At 46.5% G+C, this 16,214-nt stretch overlaps 1 protein-coding gene across 2 annotated transcripts in view; it reads right to left on the reverse strand.

The window, feature by feature from the left end:
* Positions 1-1,988: 1,988 nt before the first annotated feature.
* ULK4 (unc-51 like kinase 4) overlaps positions 1,989-16,214 on the reverse strand; it is a 1,615,551-nt gene continuing 1,601,325 nt past the window's right edge. For both annotated transcript variants that reach the window (XM_069211486.1, XM_069211487.1), the window contains exon 37: positions 1,989-2,234. In XM_069211486.1, the coding sequence (XP_069067587.1) occupies positions 2,171-2,234 (64 nt within the window). In that variant the 3' untranslated portion in view covers positions 1,989-2,170. The remainder of the gene's footprint in view (positions 2,235-16,214) is intronic.

Consider the following 16,214-nt stretch of genomic DNA (forward strand, 5'->3'; position numbering starts at 1 on the left):
TACCTAAACTAACTAAAATGTCACTTTAACCTTTGTTTTTTTCAGTGAATCTCTAGGGTTTCTTTAACGTAAAGTAAGGTCTTATTACCATGCCTAAACCGCAGCAGGTGGCCAAAGCACTGCTTCCATATGCAGGCAGCTTTTGCATGTGCATGGCATAGAGTTAAGCTCAGGACTTAGCCTGAGACCAGGCCACATACACTGCCACCCACTACCCACCGTGGAAGGCAAGTGACCCAAGGACATCCCACAATTGTTCCATAATTAATGTTCCCAGTTCTTAAGAGTCCCACGGGACTCCCTTAGGAGTCCTGTGGGATAGCGGCAACCTGCCACATTTTTTCTTTTTTATATGTTTGCATCCTCCTCCTGCCAAAGGGTTAGGTCATCAAGGTATCTCTACACTGCCCCCTCCCTAATGTCCTTTTTAAAAATCTTTTCAGGATAGGGGACCAAGTCCCCAAGTCTTGTAAGGGCTGCTGCAGCATTTCTTTTCATGTTACGGCCATCCAATCTGAGCTCCTCCTCTGGAAAAAAAAAGCCACCTCACCCAATCAAAAGGCTTGCATTTTTGGTTTTCAGTCCAAATGTCCAGATATCTATTAATTCTGAACCTTAATTTCTCAAAAATCACTGAACGGATTTACACCAAATCACAAAAAGAAAGCTTTCTGGTTCAAGATCTAGCTTTCAGCCAAATTTGGTGCAATTGCATTCAGCTGTTTTAGTTGTAGCGCTGTTCAAATTGGCACATGGAGTTGTGTTTTGGGACCCCTTTTTCTCAGCCCCCTTTTTACCAATCAAAATTTGTATTGGAAAGTTTTGTGAAGATTCATCAAATGGTGGCAAAATAATATAGCAACACAAAAAAATTGATTTCCTATGGCACCTAGGCACTAACTACAACAGAACAGTGGCAACTGTCACTGTGTAAATATTTATACACACACACACTTAAATGTATACATGTATATATGTGTGTGTGTGTGTGTATATATATATATATATATATATATATTTTTTTTTTTTTTCACTGAAAATCAAAGGTTAAAGCAATGGTAAAGTGAACTGAAATAAGGTAAATACAAACATTTGAAAACTAAAAAACCTGTGAAAATCGCTGGTTATAGTTCACTAACATAACTGTAACTTGCACCCCTCCCTGCCATGCACTGCTTATGACCTCATTCATATATTAAATCACTCAAGACATGTTCAATCATATCATAACATTGATGACATCTGTATTTATTTAGCCTCAATTATTTTCAAAGGATAAACGTGTAAGGATCATGTGTAGAATAATACAATGTTTCATAGAGGTCAAGTCTGAGAAGCATGAATGTCAAAGTCAAAGGGCCTGATTACGACTTTGGTGGTCTGCCCGTTGGACCGCCAAAGCCGCTGGGATGAGGCCACCGTTGAGCCGGCGGCCTCACCCCATCGCATTACGATGTTTCCACCAGGCTGACCGGTGGAAACGTACTACGACGTTTCTACCGGTGAGCCTGGTGGAAACAGTGGCCCCCAGCACTGGCTTTCCACCAGCCTTTCCATGGCATTGCAACTGCCATGGAAAGGCTGGCGGAAACCGAAGTCATGACCAGCATGGCGGTGCTGCCTTGGGCACCACCGTGGCTAGCAACAACTTCAACCACCGCCACCCCATCAGGATCAATGATCCTGGCGGTGGTGGCGGTCTGACAGCCAGGATCGTAATCTGTTGGTTAGACCTCCAGGAGTATGGCAGTCTGACCGCCACCATGAGTTTGGTGGTCTGAAGGCCGCCAAACTCGTGATCAGGCCGAATGTTCCTGTAGCCTGTAAAATGAATCGAGAAACAAATACAGTTGTGATAATTCAGGCACTCCCATTTTCAAACTGCTGTTTAATCACATCAACATACTGAAACTGTGCTGTGTATGCTTTATGCTTTGAAACATGTAAGTTGTCACATGAATAGTCCAAGACACAAAATAAAAACTCACTTCAATTTAAAAAAAACTGTTTATTTTGATAAAGGTATACAGATTATAAAGAAGTTCTCACACGCATTAAATATTAAGAGTATTCACATAGGTAGAAAACATCTGAAGGCACAGTCTTTTTCAAACGTCTCTTTTAGTCCCAAATTAGTAGTGCTGCAATTACTGCCCGTGTGGTCTTCGAGTTAATGTCCAATTAATCTCAGAATTTCAAAAGCCAGGTTAGCAACAGCCACGTCCGCATGGGAACTAGATTAAAAATAAGGCAAATGTATCTCTGTTAATACCACAAATTAAGTTTTTACACTTCTATTAATGGTCAGTGTTTATTTTACTCAACAATTTTTTTAGGTGCACGTAAAGAATAAAAATCACAAAAGAAAAACAATAAAATGAATAGTTACTAAAGTGTGTGTTTTTCAGACTGAAAAGTTCCCTTATACACTACACATACTCATGAGTTATGTAGGATGCTTTCCAAAGCTCATTTATATATGCCACACAAAGGAATCAGGAAAACAAACTATAGTGATAATTAAATTCCAAAACCTTACCCATCACTGTTTCTTTAGTTTAGTGGTATCAGCTTGTAACAAAACTACCTACGCCCCCAAAGTCAGGAAGAGTGAGATCGAGCAGCGATTGGGGTGTTGGTCTTACAAAGTTAGCACGCTCCATTTCTCCCTATCTGCACTCCATTATGAAGATGTTGGCAGATTCTGTGGCCACTCCGATTGCCTTTGCAATCAACCACATTATTTTAGATCTGCAAGGGGTTCAAGTCAGCAACAACAAAAACATACACTGATAAGGGCTTTGGGTCATCCCCATTCAGCCTCCGTTTTGTATGGGCCATGCCCCTTCAGCCAGTGCTTCAAGAAAATATCGTCCACTTTTTGGTTCAGACATGAGTATTTCAGTCTCACCTTTTACTGTTGCCTACTAAGTGTGGTGTATTATTCCGCCTACCGAGAGAGTTCTTCCCACTGCAGTGCATTAACTGTGAGGTGAAGCAACCGTGCACTGCAATGGAGGTGTGTCCATTCTCCAAAATGTGATTCCCCACTCTTGTTGATGCTACAACAACTATAATCTGAACCAAAAATGATTTTGCACATACAGTAAATATGTTTTTGCTCCTAAAAGTGTTTCTACACTCCTCCTGCTGGTGCACCAAGTCGATTTTGCATTCATATTTGATTTTGCTCTGAAGTTGCTAACTTCAAACTGTTATTTTTCATCTTAAAGCACATTTGCACCTAAAAGTGGTTTTGCACCTACATGGAGGTTGTACTTCTGAAAGTGTTTCAACACTCATGTTGTAACTGCACAGATTTGTTTTTAACTCCTAAATTTGATTTGTGCTCTTAAAAGATTTTCAGATTACAGTTTTAAATCAAGTTGTACAAATTAATTAAACCCACCATTGCAAACCAGAACAAGCATTAGTAAAGTCATTAGGCTTCGACTTTAGAAAGTAAGAGCCAATCTACAGTCTTTGTAATTGCTTGTTTAAATGTGCGCTCCACACTCTTTTTTGTGTGCTTTTAGTTCACTCTTTAATGGCAAATGTTCTAAGTGCTCACATCTGTGAAATGCAATGGGCTGACATCAACACTGATGAACAACACTGTTAGCCAATGCCTAAAGTTTTTTTATTTATTTGCAAACTGTGGAAAAAGTATATACACAGCAGGACAAGAAGTAATTCACATCCTTTTTCTTCATCTCAAAACAGGTAATAGGTTTATATTCACAAATAATTAAAGATTTATGTCCTTAGAAACAGTATTTAAATCGTATTCAATTGCATATTGATGAAGACAATTGCAAAGTGCTTAACTTTAAGTGAGTCTTAATAGCCGCATAGGCTTCATGAAATCATTAATAATATCATTAATATTTTTGTGTTATGCTTAAAATAAGCGGATTCATAGTACCCAGTGGCTGAAAGGGACTACCCAGTAGCCCCTTTTTAGGTTGAGCACGCAAGCGCTTTGACCTGTTGTAATCTATCTGTGGGCTTTTAACCATGCCCACCTCATGGCCATCACTATCACTTGTTCATGGGTTTGCCTTGAGAAATCCTTTTTTATCATTGGTAAATGCTTTATGTTTGTCCCTCCTTGGGGAGGTTTGTTACCGCCTTGAACACTGACCCTTTTACATGGATAATTGCATGTTTGCAGATGCGTTTGACTGCGAGCGAACTTCTTTATCCTCTTGTGTCTCTCCTTCGTACTCATGGCGACCGTGGTGCTTTGAGTCAGCTCTCTTATGTCAACTGTTTTGCTTTTCATTTTCAATTTATGTGGCAAGAAAAGTCCAGTTTGGGATTTACAACGCTAATAGCTCTAACTGGAGCAAATGAGAGACCCATTGCATTACAAATGCTTGTTGTATCTGGTATGTGTGGTATGTTATGATGATCTCTTGCCAGGTACTAACGCTGTCCACTGGCGAGACCTAAAGAGAGCAGAAATTAGGCATACAATTTCATAGCTACTGCACATGGTGTACACAATTTAATCGGTCAAGTTGATTCCTCAGCCAAAAATAAAGGCATACTCTCACTCAGGGAGTTCACTGCACAATCTAAATGTTAAGAGTCACGCAGGCTGCCGTACTTCACAACTACAATGTTTCAGTACACTTATGCACAACTCGGTTTTGCCATCTATTCCAGCTAATTGAAGCCCAGAAAAGCAAATGTCCTTTGATGACCTCATGACAATGAATTTCTCCTGACTAGAATAACTGATCACAGGCAATAAAGTTATGTTAACCCCCGAGTTTATACGGAACCATTAAGCAGTCCCTTACAATACTACAAATCAACACCCTTTATTACACTTTAACTCCATCAGCACATGGACAGTTTTTCCTTAAATGGTCAGTGTATTTGATTAAGAATCCACACAGTGCTAGGAGAATAAAGGTCAACTCCACTGGAGATGACAACTTCATGATCCCTAATTCTAGGCAGAGCTGTTCTCGAATTGAGGGTTTACCTTCAGTGAAAATATCCTGATACATTTGCTTAACACCTCATCCAATACCTTCTTTAGACAATTTCTATACCAATTATCACCACAGAGTAAGGTGGGAACAAATTTCACATTAATTAGTTTCAATACTCAGGCCCTCATTACGAGTGTGGTTGCACTGACACGTTGCCGCCAGTCTGGTGGTCTCGGCAGTCATAATCAGCCAGTGCAGCGCCCGGATTACGAGTCTCCTTTCCACCAGCCTTTGCATGGCAGTCGGACCACCATGCAAAGGCTGGCGGAAGGGGGGCATGACGGGTCCCATGGGGGCCCCTGGCCTGCCCATGCACCTATCATGGGCAGTGCAGGGGCCCCCATGGACAGCCCATCGAGCTTTTCACTGCCCGAATTATGGGTGTCACTTTGTGGTGAGTTTCCCGCTGGGATGGCAGGAAACTCGTAATTGGGCCAGTGAAGGACAGCCGCATAGGCGGTCATCCCGACACAGGACTTTGGCAAAAATCGTAATGAACCCATTAGTGTTGGACTTGGGGCACAATACTGAGATTGAGGGCGTTGACCCATGATTTACAATAACAACAAACTGAACATTTTTCCAGACTATACTCCTGTGGTGCAGGCGGCCCGCAGGGCGTTCCTGCCTGCTAAGCGCACGTTGAGCCAGACAGATGCTAAATATTCCCTTATTTATCCTGTCAAATTACAAGTGCAGCATAAGGCCAAGTTGCATTTTTTCACTGACCCAAAACTGGCCATCAAATACGCTAAATCTGGCGACTCCGGATTGTTCGCAAGCTGCTGGAGCTGGTGGCGATACTCTTAGTGATAATGATTGAACATGTTTTGTTGCTGTGGGCCACCGGCAGCTCTGCACAGTGGTTGGAGGCTAGTTGACTCTATACTATGTTATCACTTTCGGAGCTGCCTGTCTTGCAATATAACCAGTGCTGCGTGTGCTCCTGCCCACCCATCACCACGTGGGTGGTTCACAGATGACCATGCCGGCACCCCACTGAATGAGTCCAATTGAGCTGTTTGTTCCTGTGTTGTGAGATATATGTTTGGTTGTGGGTGGGTTTGTAGGGCGGGCCCAATTGGGGGGTCAGCGTGGGTGCTCGTTTTCTTGCTGTTTACTACATTCTCTGCTTTCCTTCTATCTCTACATTGCTGTTTCTCTTTGTCCTCAACGCTGTTCTGTATGATCTATAGACATGGAGTAGCTATGGAGCTGTTGAGGAACCTACTATGACTCCTCCTTAAGGGGTGGCATATGTGAACTGTATGACCTGGAATGTTCAGAGGCTGAATGATGGGCACAAGATGTGGCTGCTTTCTGCATATTTGCAGAGCCATGCGGTTGATATTTGTGTGCTTCAGGAGACTCACCTGACAGCTGCCACAAAACATAGGCTGCAAGCTGGCTGGATTGGGGAATGTCATGTAGCTGCATATTCATGCTACGCGCGTGGGGTTGCCATTGTGATTCGCAAAGGTCTGCAGTGGCATAGTGAGAGGGTGATTCTAGACCCGCAGGGTCGCTACAATCTTCCTCAGGGTACCCTGCATGACAAACCGCTCCACCTGGTGTCAGTATATGCTCCTAATGTGGATGACCCGCAGTTTTTTTTAAGAGGTGTGGTGATTGAGATGCTCCCTGGGGCATGGGGTGGTGATTTTAACGTTGTTTTGGATGTGGATGCGGATCGTGAAAACCGGGTGCGGCCTCGGCATGTGGTGGCAGCAGAGGCACTTGCTCATATCATGACTGAAGGTGCCGTGGGTGATCTATGGAGGGGAAAGCATGGCACTCTTAGGGAAGGCACTTAATACTGTCCATAACAGCTGGTCGTGACTTGACAGATGGCTTTGTACAAGGGATGTGGAGCTCTGGACGGATGCTGTTGAGCATCTGCCCCGAACATTTTTGGACCCTTCCCCAGTTCTGTTGCGATTGGGGCTTCCTGGGTGCGCACAGCGGGACTTTTTGTGGAGGCTGCCGTGGAACGCATTGAAGGAATCTGTTTTTAGAGAGGAGGTCCGCACAGCCATAAAGGAGTACTTTGTGACTAATAAGGGCTTTGTCACGTCGGCTTGTACCTTGTGGGAGGCATTTAAAGTGGTGATCTGGGGGATATGCCTGGCTAAACAGCATGGTGTGCTAAGGGCAATACGTCGTGAACTAGCTACTCTGGAGGCTCAGTTGACTGCAATGGAAAAACACCAGTACGCTGGTATATCAAATGCTCTCCTGGCAGAGTTTCAGGAGAAGTTGTCGGACTATGAGGAGGCGGTGGCGCTCCATGAACTATGCTTCCTAGATAAAGAGGCAACGGCGCGACAGTATGGAGAGGGCGAGCGAGCTGGTAGGACGCTGGTGGGAATGCTGCGTCGCCCATTGGCTGGGAATTATGTCGTGGAGCTGCTGGATTCTGCAGGCGTCTCTCGAACGGGTGCGGAGGAGGTTGGGCGGGTGCTGACAGAGTTCTATGCTTCCCTCTATTCTGCCTCGGGCAGCTCAGACTCGGAGGCCTATTCCGATTATTTTGAGGATATTAGTTTATTGTGGCTGGAGATTAAGCACCGGCAATATTTAAATGTGCCTTTCGCTTTTGATTATATTGTGCAGGTCATCCGCGGTCTGCCCGGGGACAAGGCCCCTGGCCTTGATGTGCTCATGGAGGCCTTCTACAAGGAATATGCGGATTTGTTGGCACCGCATTTATTAGAAGTGTAGGCTGAGGCACTTGAATGCAGCATTTTGCCGCCGTTGCTGAGGGAGGCCCTTATCGTTACTATACTGAAGCTGGGCAAGGATCCGCACTCCTGCAATTCATATCGGCCATTGTCGCTTATAAATCTGGATAATAAGATTTTAGCGAAGCTTCTGGCTATGCGTCTGCATCCTCTTTCACCATCAATGGTGCTCCCGGACCAATCCGGCTTTGTGCCGGGTTGCTCAACCTTGTATAATCTTCGTACCTTCTTTGCAATTGCACAGACAGTGTCCCCTGAGGACCACGTTGCGGCAGTATTTTTGGACACAACTAAGGTGTTTGATTCTTTAGAATGGTCATATTTGTTTGGTCTATTGGTGCGAGTGGGCTTGAGCCTCAGATTTATCCAATTGATTTGCCTTCTATACTCGGCTCCCGTAGCACGATTGCGTGTTAACGGGATGACATCGGATCCTTTCCCAGTATCTAGGGGTACCCATCAGGGTTGCCCCCTTTCGCCCTTGCTCTTTGCCGTGACGATGGAGCCGCTGGCTGCGCAGCTTCGACAACACCATAACCGTAGAGGTTTAGCATTTAGACAACGTTCAGTCTTGGTTTCGATGTACGCTGATGATGTTGCTTTATATGTTCGGGTCCCACATATTCACCTTGATATACTTCTAGATGAGATTGCACACTTTGGTCGGATCTCTGGGATCGTCATCAATTGGTCTAAGTCTGTGGTCTTACCTCTGTCGGCTGTCAAGGTGCTATTGTTCGCGGTATCCTTTGCGTTGGGCCGATGGCCCGGTCCGGTATCTGGGCATTGAGGTGTGCCAGGAACTAGATGAGCTTTGGTCCACCAATTATGGTAGGGTCGTCGGCTGGCTGGAAGAGAAGGGCTTGGCGTTCCTTGCTGCTCTTGCTGACTGGCCGTATAGCCATTGCGAAGATGGTGGTTATGCCTAAATTTCTCTATTTCTTTACCAACATCCCTCTTGTGCTCACTTCCGACTTTCGGAAGAGGCTTCGGTCTTTGCTTATCTCTTTGGTTTGGGTAGGTAAGCAGCACAGGATATAGTGGGAGATGCTTGTGCTCCCATTCGAGCTGGGCGGCTTGGCTGCTCCAGATCTGGATCTTTATTATACGTGCGCTCAAGCTCACTATGCGTATTTTTGGATGCATCCTATAAAATACTTATCGCACTTGGCTCCGGAACAGGACTTGATTTGGTCTGCTCGTCTGTGTGGTGTGATATATGATGCACCTCATCCTGCGCTGCAGGGCATGGATATGGTGGTGTGTACAGTGTGGGCCTGGCAGGCGCTCCTGCGACGGATCGGAGACAAGGTTCCGGTTGTGCCTTCGGCATTGGTGAGGGACGTTGTGCACCCGTGTACAACAGGGGTGGCTGATTAGACCGGCATCTATCAGATTTGCAACTGACGACTTTGGGCTCCTGGTACCCTGAGAACTTATTTATTCCTTCCGAGGTTCCACTTTATGCACGGTGCGACACCATGCAGTATCGACTTACTTACCTTCAGATCAGAGAATGCCTGCACTTCAGGTACCGCACTTTTCCTGCGGTGCCTCCGGTGAGTCGGGTGTTGGAGTTACTGTATAAGTCTCCGTCCCCTTGTGGCCTCATCACCAGCTTGTATTTGTGTATGCAGGCGTCAGTGTCTATGGTGCCCTCTAGGGGACAGTGGGAACTGGATGTCGGGGAGGCCTTGTCGGATGACTTGAAGTGTGGAAATACTGCTGCACGTATATGTGCGAGCTATCACCCAACTACAGATCATGTCTGCTACACTTTATATTTCTACATCGCTTGTATTACACGCGCGCAGCCTTCAGAGGATGGGTGTTCGGTCTGATGATCGCAGCGATAGATGTGCGGCGCGGAGAGTGGATTTTCTGCACGTGGCATGGGGTTGTAGGGCGCTGGTGAGCTTTTGGGCAGATGTGCTGAATGCACTGGAAGAGATGGTTGGGCTCACATTACCGAGATCTCCTGTGTTTGCGCTCTTGGATTATATTAAGGAGATTCCCTCTGAGAACAGGAGACTGGTGGGGTTGCTCCTAGTGTTGGCGAAACACAGAGTTGCAATGTGCTGGGGTAGAGTGCTGGCCCCTCGCTGCCAGGACTGGCTGCGAGATGCTGTGTACTGTCAGGAGTAGTTGGTGGCCTATTGGGAGTTGATGCCGCCCAATGCCCATCCAAGGGATGTGTGGTCCCCTCTGCGGACCTTCTTTGAACGCGGGCAACAGCATGTTGCGTAGTTGACTAGTGTTTGGCGTTGTTTGCCTCAGTGGCCCCTGCCCCCCCTCCTGTCCACCCTCTCCCTCTTCATTGCCATGTGATTACGCTTGATTGGTCCGGTTTGGCTGTGATAGATGCGAGGACTTCTTCCCACTTTCTTTTCTTCCTTTCTTCTCTGACTATTATTTTCTCTTCCTTTGTTTTCCGAAGCGGATGAGGTATGAATACTTGGGCTAGTTGGCCCTTTTTTGCTTACATTATATTGGTACAGCTAAGGTATTGTTGGTATTACCTGATTTTGGGCAGGTTATGTCTGTTCCTCCGAATTTACAGTTAATATGTTCTTCTGCCTTGGCTTTTGGACAATTTGCCATATGCATCGGTGTGGTTCCTTGTATTGTTATACTATGTTGAAAATGCAATTAAAATAAAAAAAGTTCCACAAGAGGGCTTGTCACCCATATTACGTGCACCCAGTATGGCAGTAGCAATTGTATGTGTTTAATCGGCTGGGGTAAGTGCATTGAGGATGATACAGCCCCAATGTTTCCCATTTCCCTTCACTTCTAACCTCACAACTGAATAATCATTGCAGCCCATCTCACAAAACCCCATACTAATCTCACTGACACACACTTTTCTATCTGCGAAATTGTATAGTATGCTGTTAGCTCTTTGCTTGGAAATGATGAAAGTAAGCTAGATTCTGAATACGCTGTGTGCACATTACACAAACACAAAATAGGTGAGAGTCCTGTTTTCTAATCCCTAAACTTTCTCACTACTATGAGCCCCCAAACAGCCTTCTCAAACGTTCCCCTCCTTTTAGTCATGTCACCCAACTAAGTCATGCACGACCACTACTTACAAAAACAATTTACAACTACCCCTTTCAAATCCATTCCCATCTTTCTAGTCCTACTCTAAACGTTACTAAACACACAGGAAATCAAGAGCACAAGCCAAAAACAATTAATGCAAAAAAGAAAAGAAAAAAAAATACTAATCTACTAAACCAAATCAATAAAAATCTGACATACACTAGTAAAGATATGACTTTTGCAAGATTAAACACAAAATATAGTGCCTAGAAGCACAAATGCTGCAATTTGGTGTTATCACAGCATTGTGACGGAGTCGTTTCCCACAATGCGATGCTACTGGCGCTGGACACAGAATCACACGGACCACCCAGATACAGTAACTTAAGCAAAACTCAAGAAAACAGTCGGGAAGAGAGGAGTCGCTAAATCCGATGCAGCGTCAGTTTGGGTGCTGCGGGGCGAAGGAGCAGAGGCTTCGGTCAGAGATGTCGGGTCCTTGCTGCAGAGCGGTGGGGGGGTGGCGGCATCGGATGTGAGGTGTTGGTCTCTTACACCTCTTGCAGGGTCAATGTCTGGTGGGTCAAGACGCTGTGAGGCGACCTCACGGGGTCACGATCATGCCATGGGGTTGTAAGTGTTGTGACGGAGTTGGGTGTCATGAACGTCGGCGGTATGACTCCCACCCTCATGAGTCCTTGGGATGTCAGCGGTTGCGGCGACATTGCGCCTGCATTGTCGGTGAGGTTGTCGCGCTTCAGCCAGGCCTACGACTACAGGTGCAGGCGGCGCTGTGGGTTTTGTGCAGTGGCGCCCTTTGCGAAGTCGCATATAGTCTTCGCCTGAAGTTGTTTCACGAGGAATTTCACCAGATTTCACTTCCAGGGGCCCAGGAACTGAAATGGCACCACCTGGCAAGCTAGAGCCACGGCAAGCGAACTCAGAGACTGGTTCGTGAAATCTTTGTTGTCCCTGAGATTTCAAAAAAGGAGGCAAACTCAATCTAAGGCCTTGGCGATACCTCTCAATCAGGAATATACCACAAAGTCCAGTCTTTGTCCCCTGTCATGCAGAAGCAGTAACTGCAGGCCAACCCAGCAAATCACAGTCAGAGGCAAAGGGGCAGTACTCCTCCTCCAGCTTGTCTCCTTAACAGAGATCCTCTTGAATCTTGAAGTCATTTAAAAATCTGGGGTTTTGGGTCCACTACTTCTACCCCTTTCTGCCTTTGAAGTTGGCAAACTTCAAAGGAAAGTCTCTGTTGTTCACAAGATCCTGCCTTGCCAAGGCCTGGCTCCAGAATCACACCAGGGGTTGGAGACTGTGTTGTGTGAGGGCAGGCACAGCCCTTTCAGGTGTAAGTGACCACTTCTCCCTCCAACCTAGCTCAGATGGCCCATCAGGATATGCAGGCTACGCCCCAGCACCCTTTGTGTCACTGTCTAGTGGAGATTAACAAACAGCCCAACTGTCCGTCTGACCCACACAAGCAGATAGAGTCACAGAATGGTTTAAGCAAAAAAATGCCTACTTTCTAAATGTGGCATTTTCAAACTGACAATCTAAAAACCAACTTTACTAAAAGATGTATTCTTTAATTGTGAGTTCAGGGACCCCAAACTCCAACTCTCTATCTGCTCCCAAAGGAAAACTGCACTTAAAAGTTATTGAAAGGCAGTCCAGTGTTAACCTATGAGAGAGACAGGCCTTGCAACAGTGAAACCTGAATTTGGCGGTATTTCACTGTTAGGACATGTAAAAACAGAATGTATGATGGAACAACGAATGCACGCACGCCTTAACACCGCGGTAGGAACAACGACTGCGTTGTAACCATGAATTTTCGTTGTAAAAGCATACCTAGTAAAGGCATGTGTGGGAACAGCAAGCGAGGTTCTAGCATGCCACCACGCACCTGCCCTAACACCCAGAAGTACCCCACCCCTAGTACTAAAACTACCCTGACACCCCACCCCTAAAACATAACTACCCCGGATCCCTCCAACTAAGCCTGAGCCCTAATCCCTTCCCCAACCTCCCCCGCCTGCCCTAAAAACAACGACCCCCCCTAAAACAAAACTACCCTGACCCCCCCAACCCTAAAAACAAAACATCCCCGATCACCCCACCTTGCCCTTAAAAACAAAACAACCCTGATCCTCCCACCCCGCCCCTAAAAGCAAAACTACCCTGATCCCCCCACCCAGCCCCTAAAAACAAAACTACCCCGATCCCCCCTCCCGGGCCCTAAAAACAAAACTACCCCCATCCCCCCACCCGTAAAAACAAAACTACCCTAACCGCCACACCCCTAAAAACTAAACTACCCAGATCTCCCCTCCTGCCCCTAAAAACAAAACTACCCCGATCTCCCCTCCTGCCCCTAAAAACCAAAGCTCCCCGATCCCCCACTCCAAAAACAAAAATACCCTGACCCCCACCCCTATAATCAAAAGTACCCCCAACCCCCACCCCTAAAAACCAAACTACCCTGATCCCCCCACTCGACCCTAAAAACTAACCTACCCTGATCCCCCACCTGCCCCTAAAATCAAAACTACCCGACCGCCACTCCACCCCTAAAAACAAAGCTACCCCAACCAAACCACCAAAAACAAAACTTCTCCGACCCCCACCGCCCCTAAAAACAAAACTACCCGACCCCCCAACCCCAAAAACCAAACTACCTGACCCCCCCGCTCTCGCCCCTAAAAACCAGACTGCCCCGATCCCCCCACCTAGTCCCTAAAAACAAAACTACCCCGATCCCCCCACCCAGCCCCTAAAAAAAAAACTACCCTGATCTCCCCTCTTGCCCCTAAAAACAAAACTATCCTGATCTCCCCTCTTGCCCCTAAAAACAAAACTACCCTAATCTCCCCTCTTGCCCCTAAAAACAAAAGTACCCTAATCTCCCCTCTTGCCCCTAAAAACAAAACTACCCTAATCTCCCCTCCTGCCCCTAAAAACAAAACTACCCTGACTCCCCACCCCACTCCTAAGTGCAAAACTACCCCAACCCCCACGCCAAAAACAAAACTACCTCAACCCCCTGCCCCTAAAAACAACACTACCCCAATCCCCCCACCCCTGCCCCTAAGAACCCAACTACCCGGGATCCCGCCACCCTGCCCCTGCCCCTAAGAACCCAAATACCCCGGATCCCCCCACCCAGCCCCTAAAAACCAAACAACCCTCATCCCCCTACCACACCCCTAAAAACCAAACTACCCTGATCCCCCCACCCGCACCTAAAAACAAATCTACTCCAATACCCCCACCCCACCCCTAAAAACCAAACTAACCTGATACCCCCACCCCACCCCTAAAAACCAAACTACCCAGATCCTCCACCCGCCCCTAAAAACCAAACTACCCGATGCCCCGCCCCTAAAAACAGAATTACTCACCCCATCCCTAAAAACCAAACTACCCCGATCCCTCCACCCGCCCCTAAAAACAAAACCACCCCGATCCCCCACCTGCCCTAAAAACAAAACTACCTTGATGCCACCACCTGCCCCTAAAACCAAAGCTACCCCGACCCTCGAACCCACCCCTAAAAACAAAAGTACCCCAACCCCCACCACACCTAAAAATTAAACTACCCTGATCCCTGCCCCCAAAAACCAAACTACCCAATCCCCCCACCCGGTCACACCATAAACAAAAATACCCTGATCCCCCAACATCTGCCCCTAAAATCCAAACTACCCTGATCCCCCCACCCCTGCTCCTAAAAACCAAACTACCCTGATCCCCCCAACCCGCCCCTAAAAACCAGAACTACCCCGATCCCCGCCCCTAAAAACCAGAACAGCCCCGATCCTCCCACCCTGCCCCTAAAAAACAGAACTACCCCAGTCCCCCCACCTCCATAAAAAACAAACTACCACGAAACCCCCATCCCCGCCCCGAGCCCTTAATCCACCCCACCTCTAAAAACTACCTACAAACCCCGGCCCAACCCCACTTACCTGACCGCATGCTCTCCTGATCCACTCTGCCTTTTTCTCTGCCTTACCCACGCATACACGTTGTTCAGCACATGCGTGGTTAAGGCGGAGAAAAAGGCAGTTGTTGCGAGCTTGTGTTGCTCGTGTAATCGTTGTCCCGTAAAAACATACCAGTACATGTCCTATACTGCACCCTGCCCATGGGGCTACCTAGGGCCTACCTTAGTGGTGCCTTACATGCATAAAAAGGGAAGGTTTGGACCAGGCAAGTGGGTACACTTGCGAGGTCAAATTTGGCAGTTTAAAAACTGCGCATGCAGACACTGCAGTGGCAGGTCTGAGCCATGTTTACAGGGCTACTGATGTGGGTGGCCCAATCAGTGCTGCAGGCCCACTAGGAGCATTTGAATTACAGGCTCTGGGCACCTCTAGTGCACTTACTGGGGACTTACTAGTAAATCAAATATGCCAATCGTGGAAAAGCCGACTACACATACAATTTAAACAGGGAGCACTTGCACTTTAGCACTGGTCAGCAGTGGTAAAGTGCCCAGAGTAACACATCCAGCAAAAACAGAGTCCAGCACACAGCCAAATCATGGGAAGCAGAGGCAAAAAAGACAGGGGTGACCACGCCAAGGATGCCAGGTCTAACATCAGGATACACAGAAAAGCTGTAATTTTGAACCAAAGATACAGATCCTAGCTAAGGATGCTAATTGTTCTAATTGTAATCTCCAATACAAACGTATGGTGCAGCTTCAAACCCATTCTAAGGGAGGGTCGTGATTTTTAGATTCAGAGAAAGAAGATTAGAGTTGAACTGTTATCGCTGTAGTGGAAAGCTCCAGTCATTAGAGGAATGGGTTAGAAGCCAGTGATTCACCTATAATTTATTATCAATCTATAGATGGCAGTCATTGGTCAATTGCATTTTGAAGACTCTAATGATCAAGCCATCAGTTGGAAATGTTGACCTCTCTGTGGGGTCACCACACATTTTGCCTTTTCCCAAACTCGAATTTTGCTGTCTATAGACTTTTGTAAAACTTGGCTTCAGAGGCCTAATGAGCACGCTAATCATTTGAGTATACCTGTCACACTTATGGCGTTGCAGAGAATACTAAAAAAGGGATGGACGGAAGGCTTGAACTGATCTTAATCTGGAATGCCTAAATCAGATGATGGCTAATGTCCCACCCTCTGAGTCCTCCAACTATTGGCAAATTTCGTACATGCCACTTCATAGCAAAGTCATGAAAGAAGTGTACTAGAGAAGACCCAGGAACATATGGTAACTGACTGGGTCTTGTCTAGCTCACAGCCTAGTTCCAGTCAGGGTCGTTGGACCAAGAATGCTTTAATGGGCCTTATGGATGGAAAAATATAAAGGATAGTTTGCAGACTTGAGTTAAATGAACTTCTCACTTGCCTTTGACAAAGTGGATCACTGGCTTTGCTTC

The sequence above is a fragment of the Pleurodeles waltl genome, chromosome 10 (genome assembly GCF_031143425.1).
Source record: "Pleurodeles waltl isolate 20211129_DDA chromosome 10, aPleWal1.hap1.20221129, whole genome shotgun sequence".
NCBI classification, from domain to species: Eukaryota; Metazoa; Chordata; class Amphibia; order Caudata; family Salamandridae; genus Pleurodeles; species Pleurodeles waltl.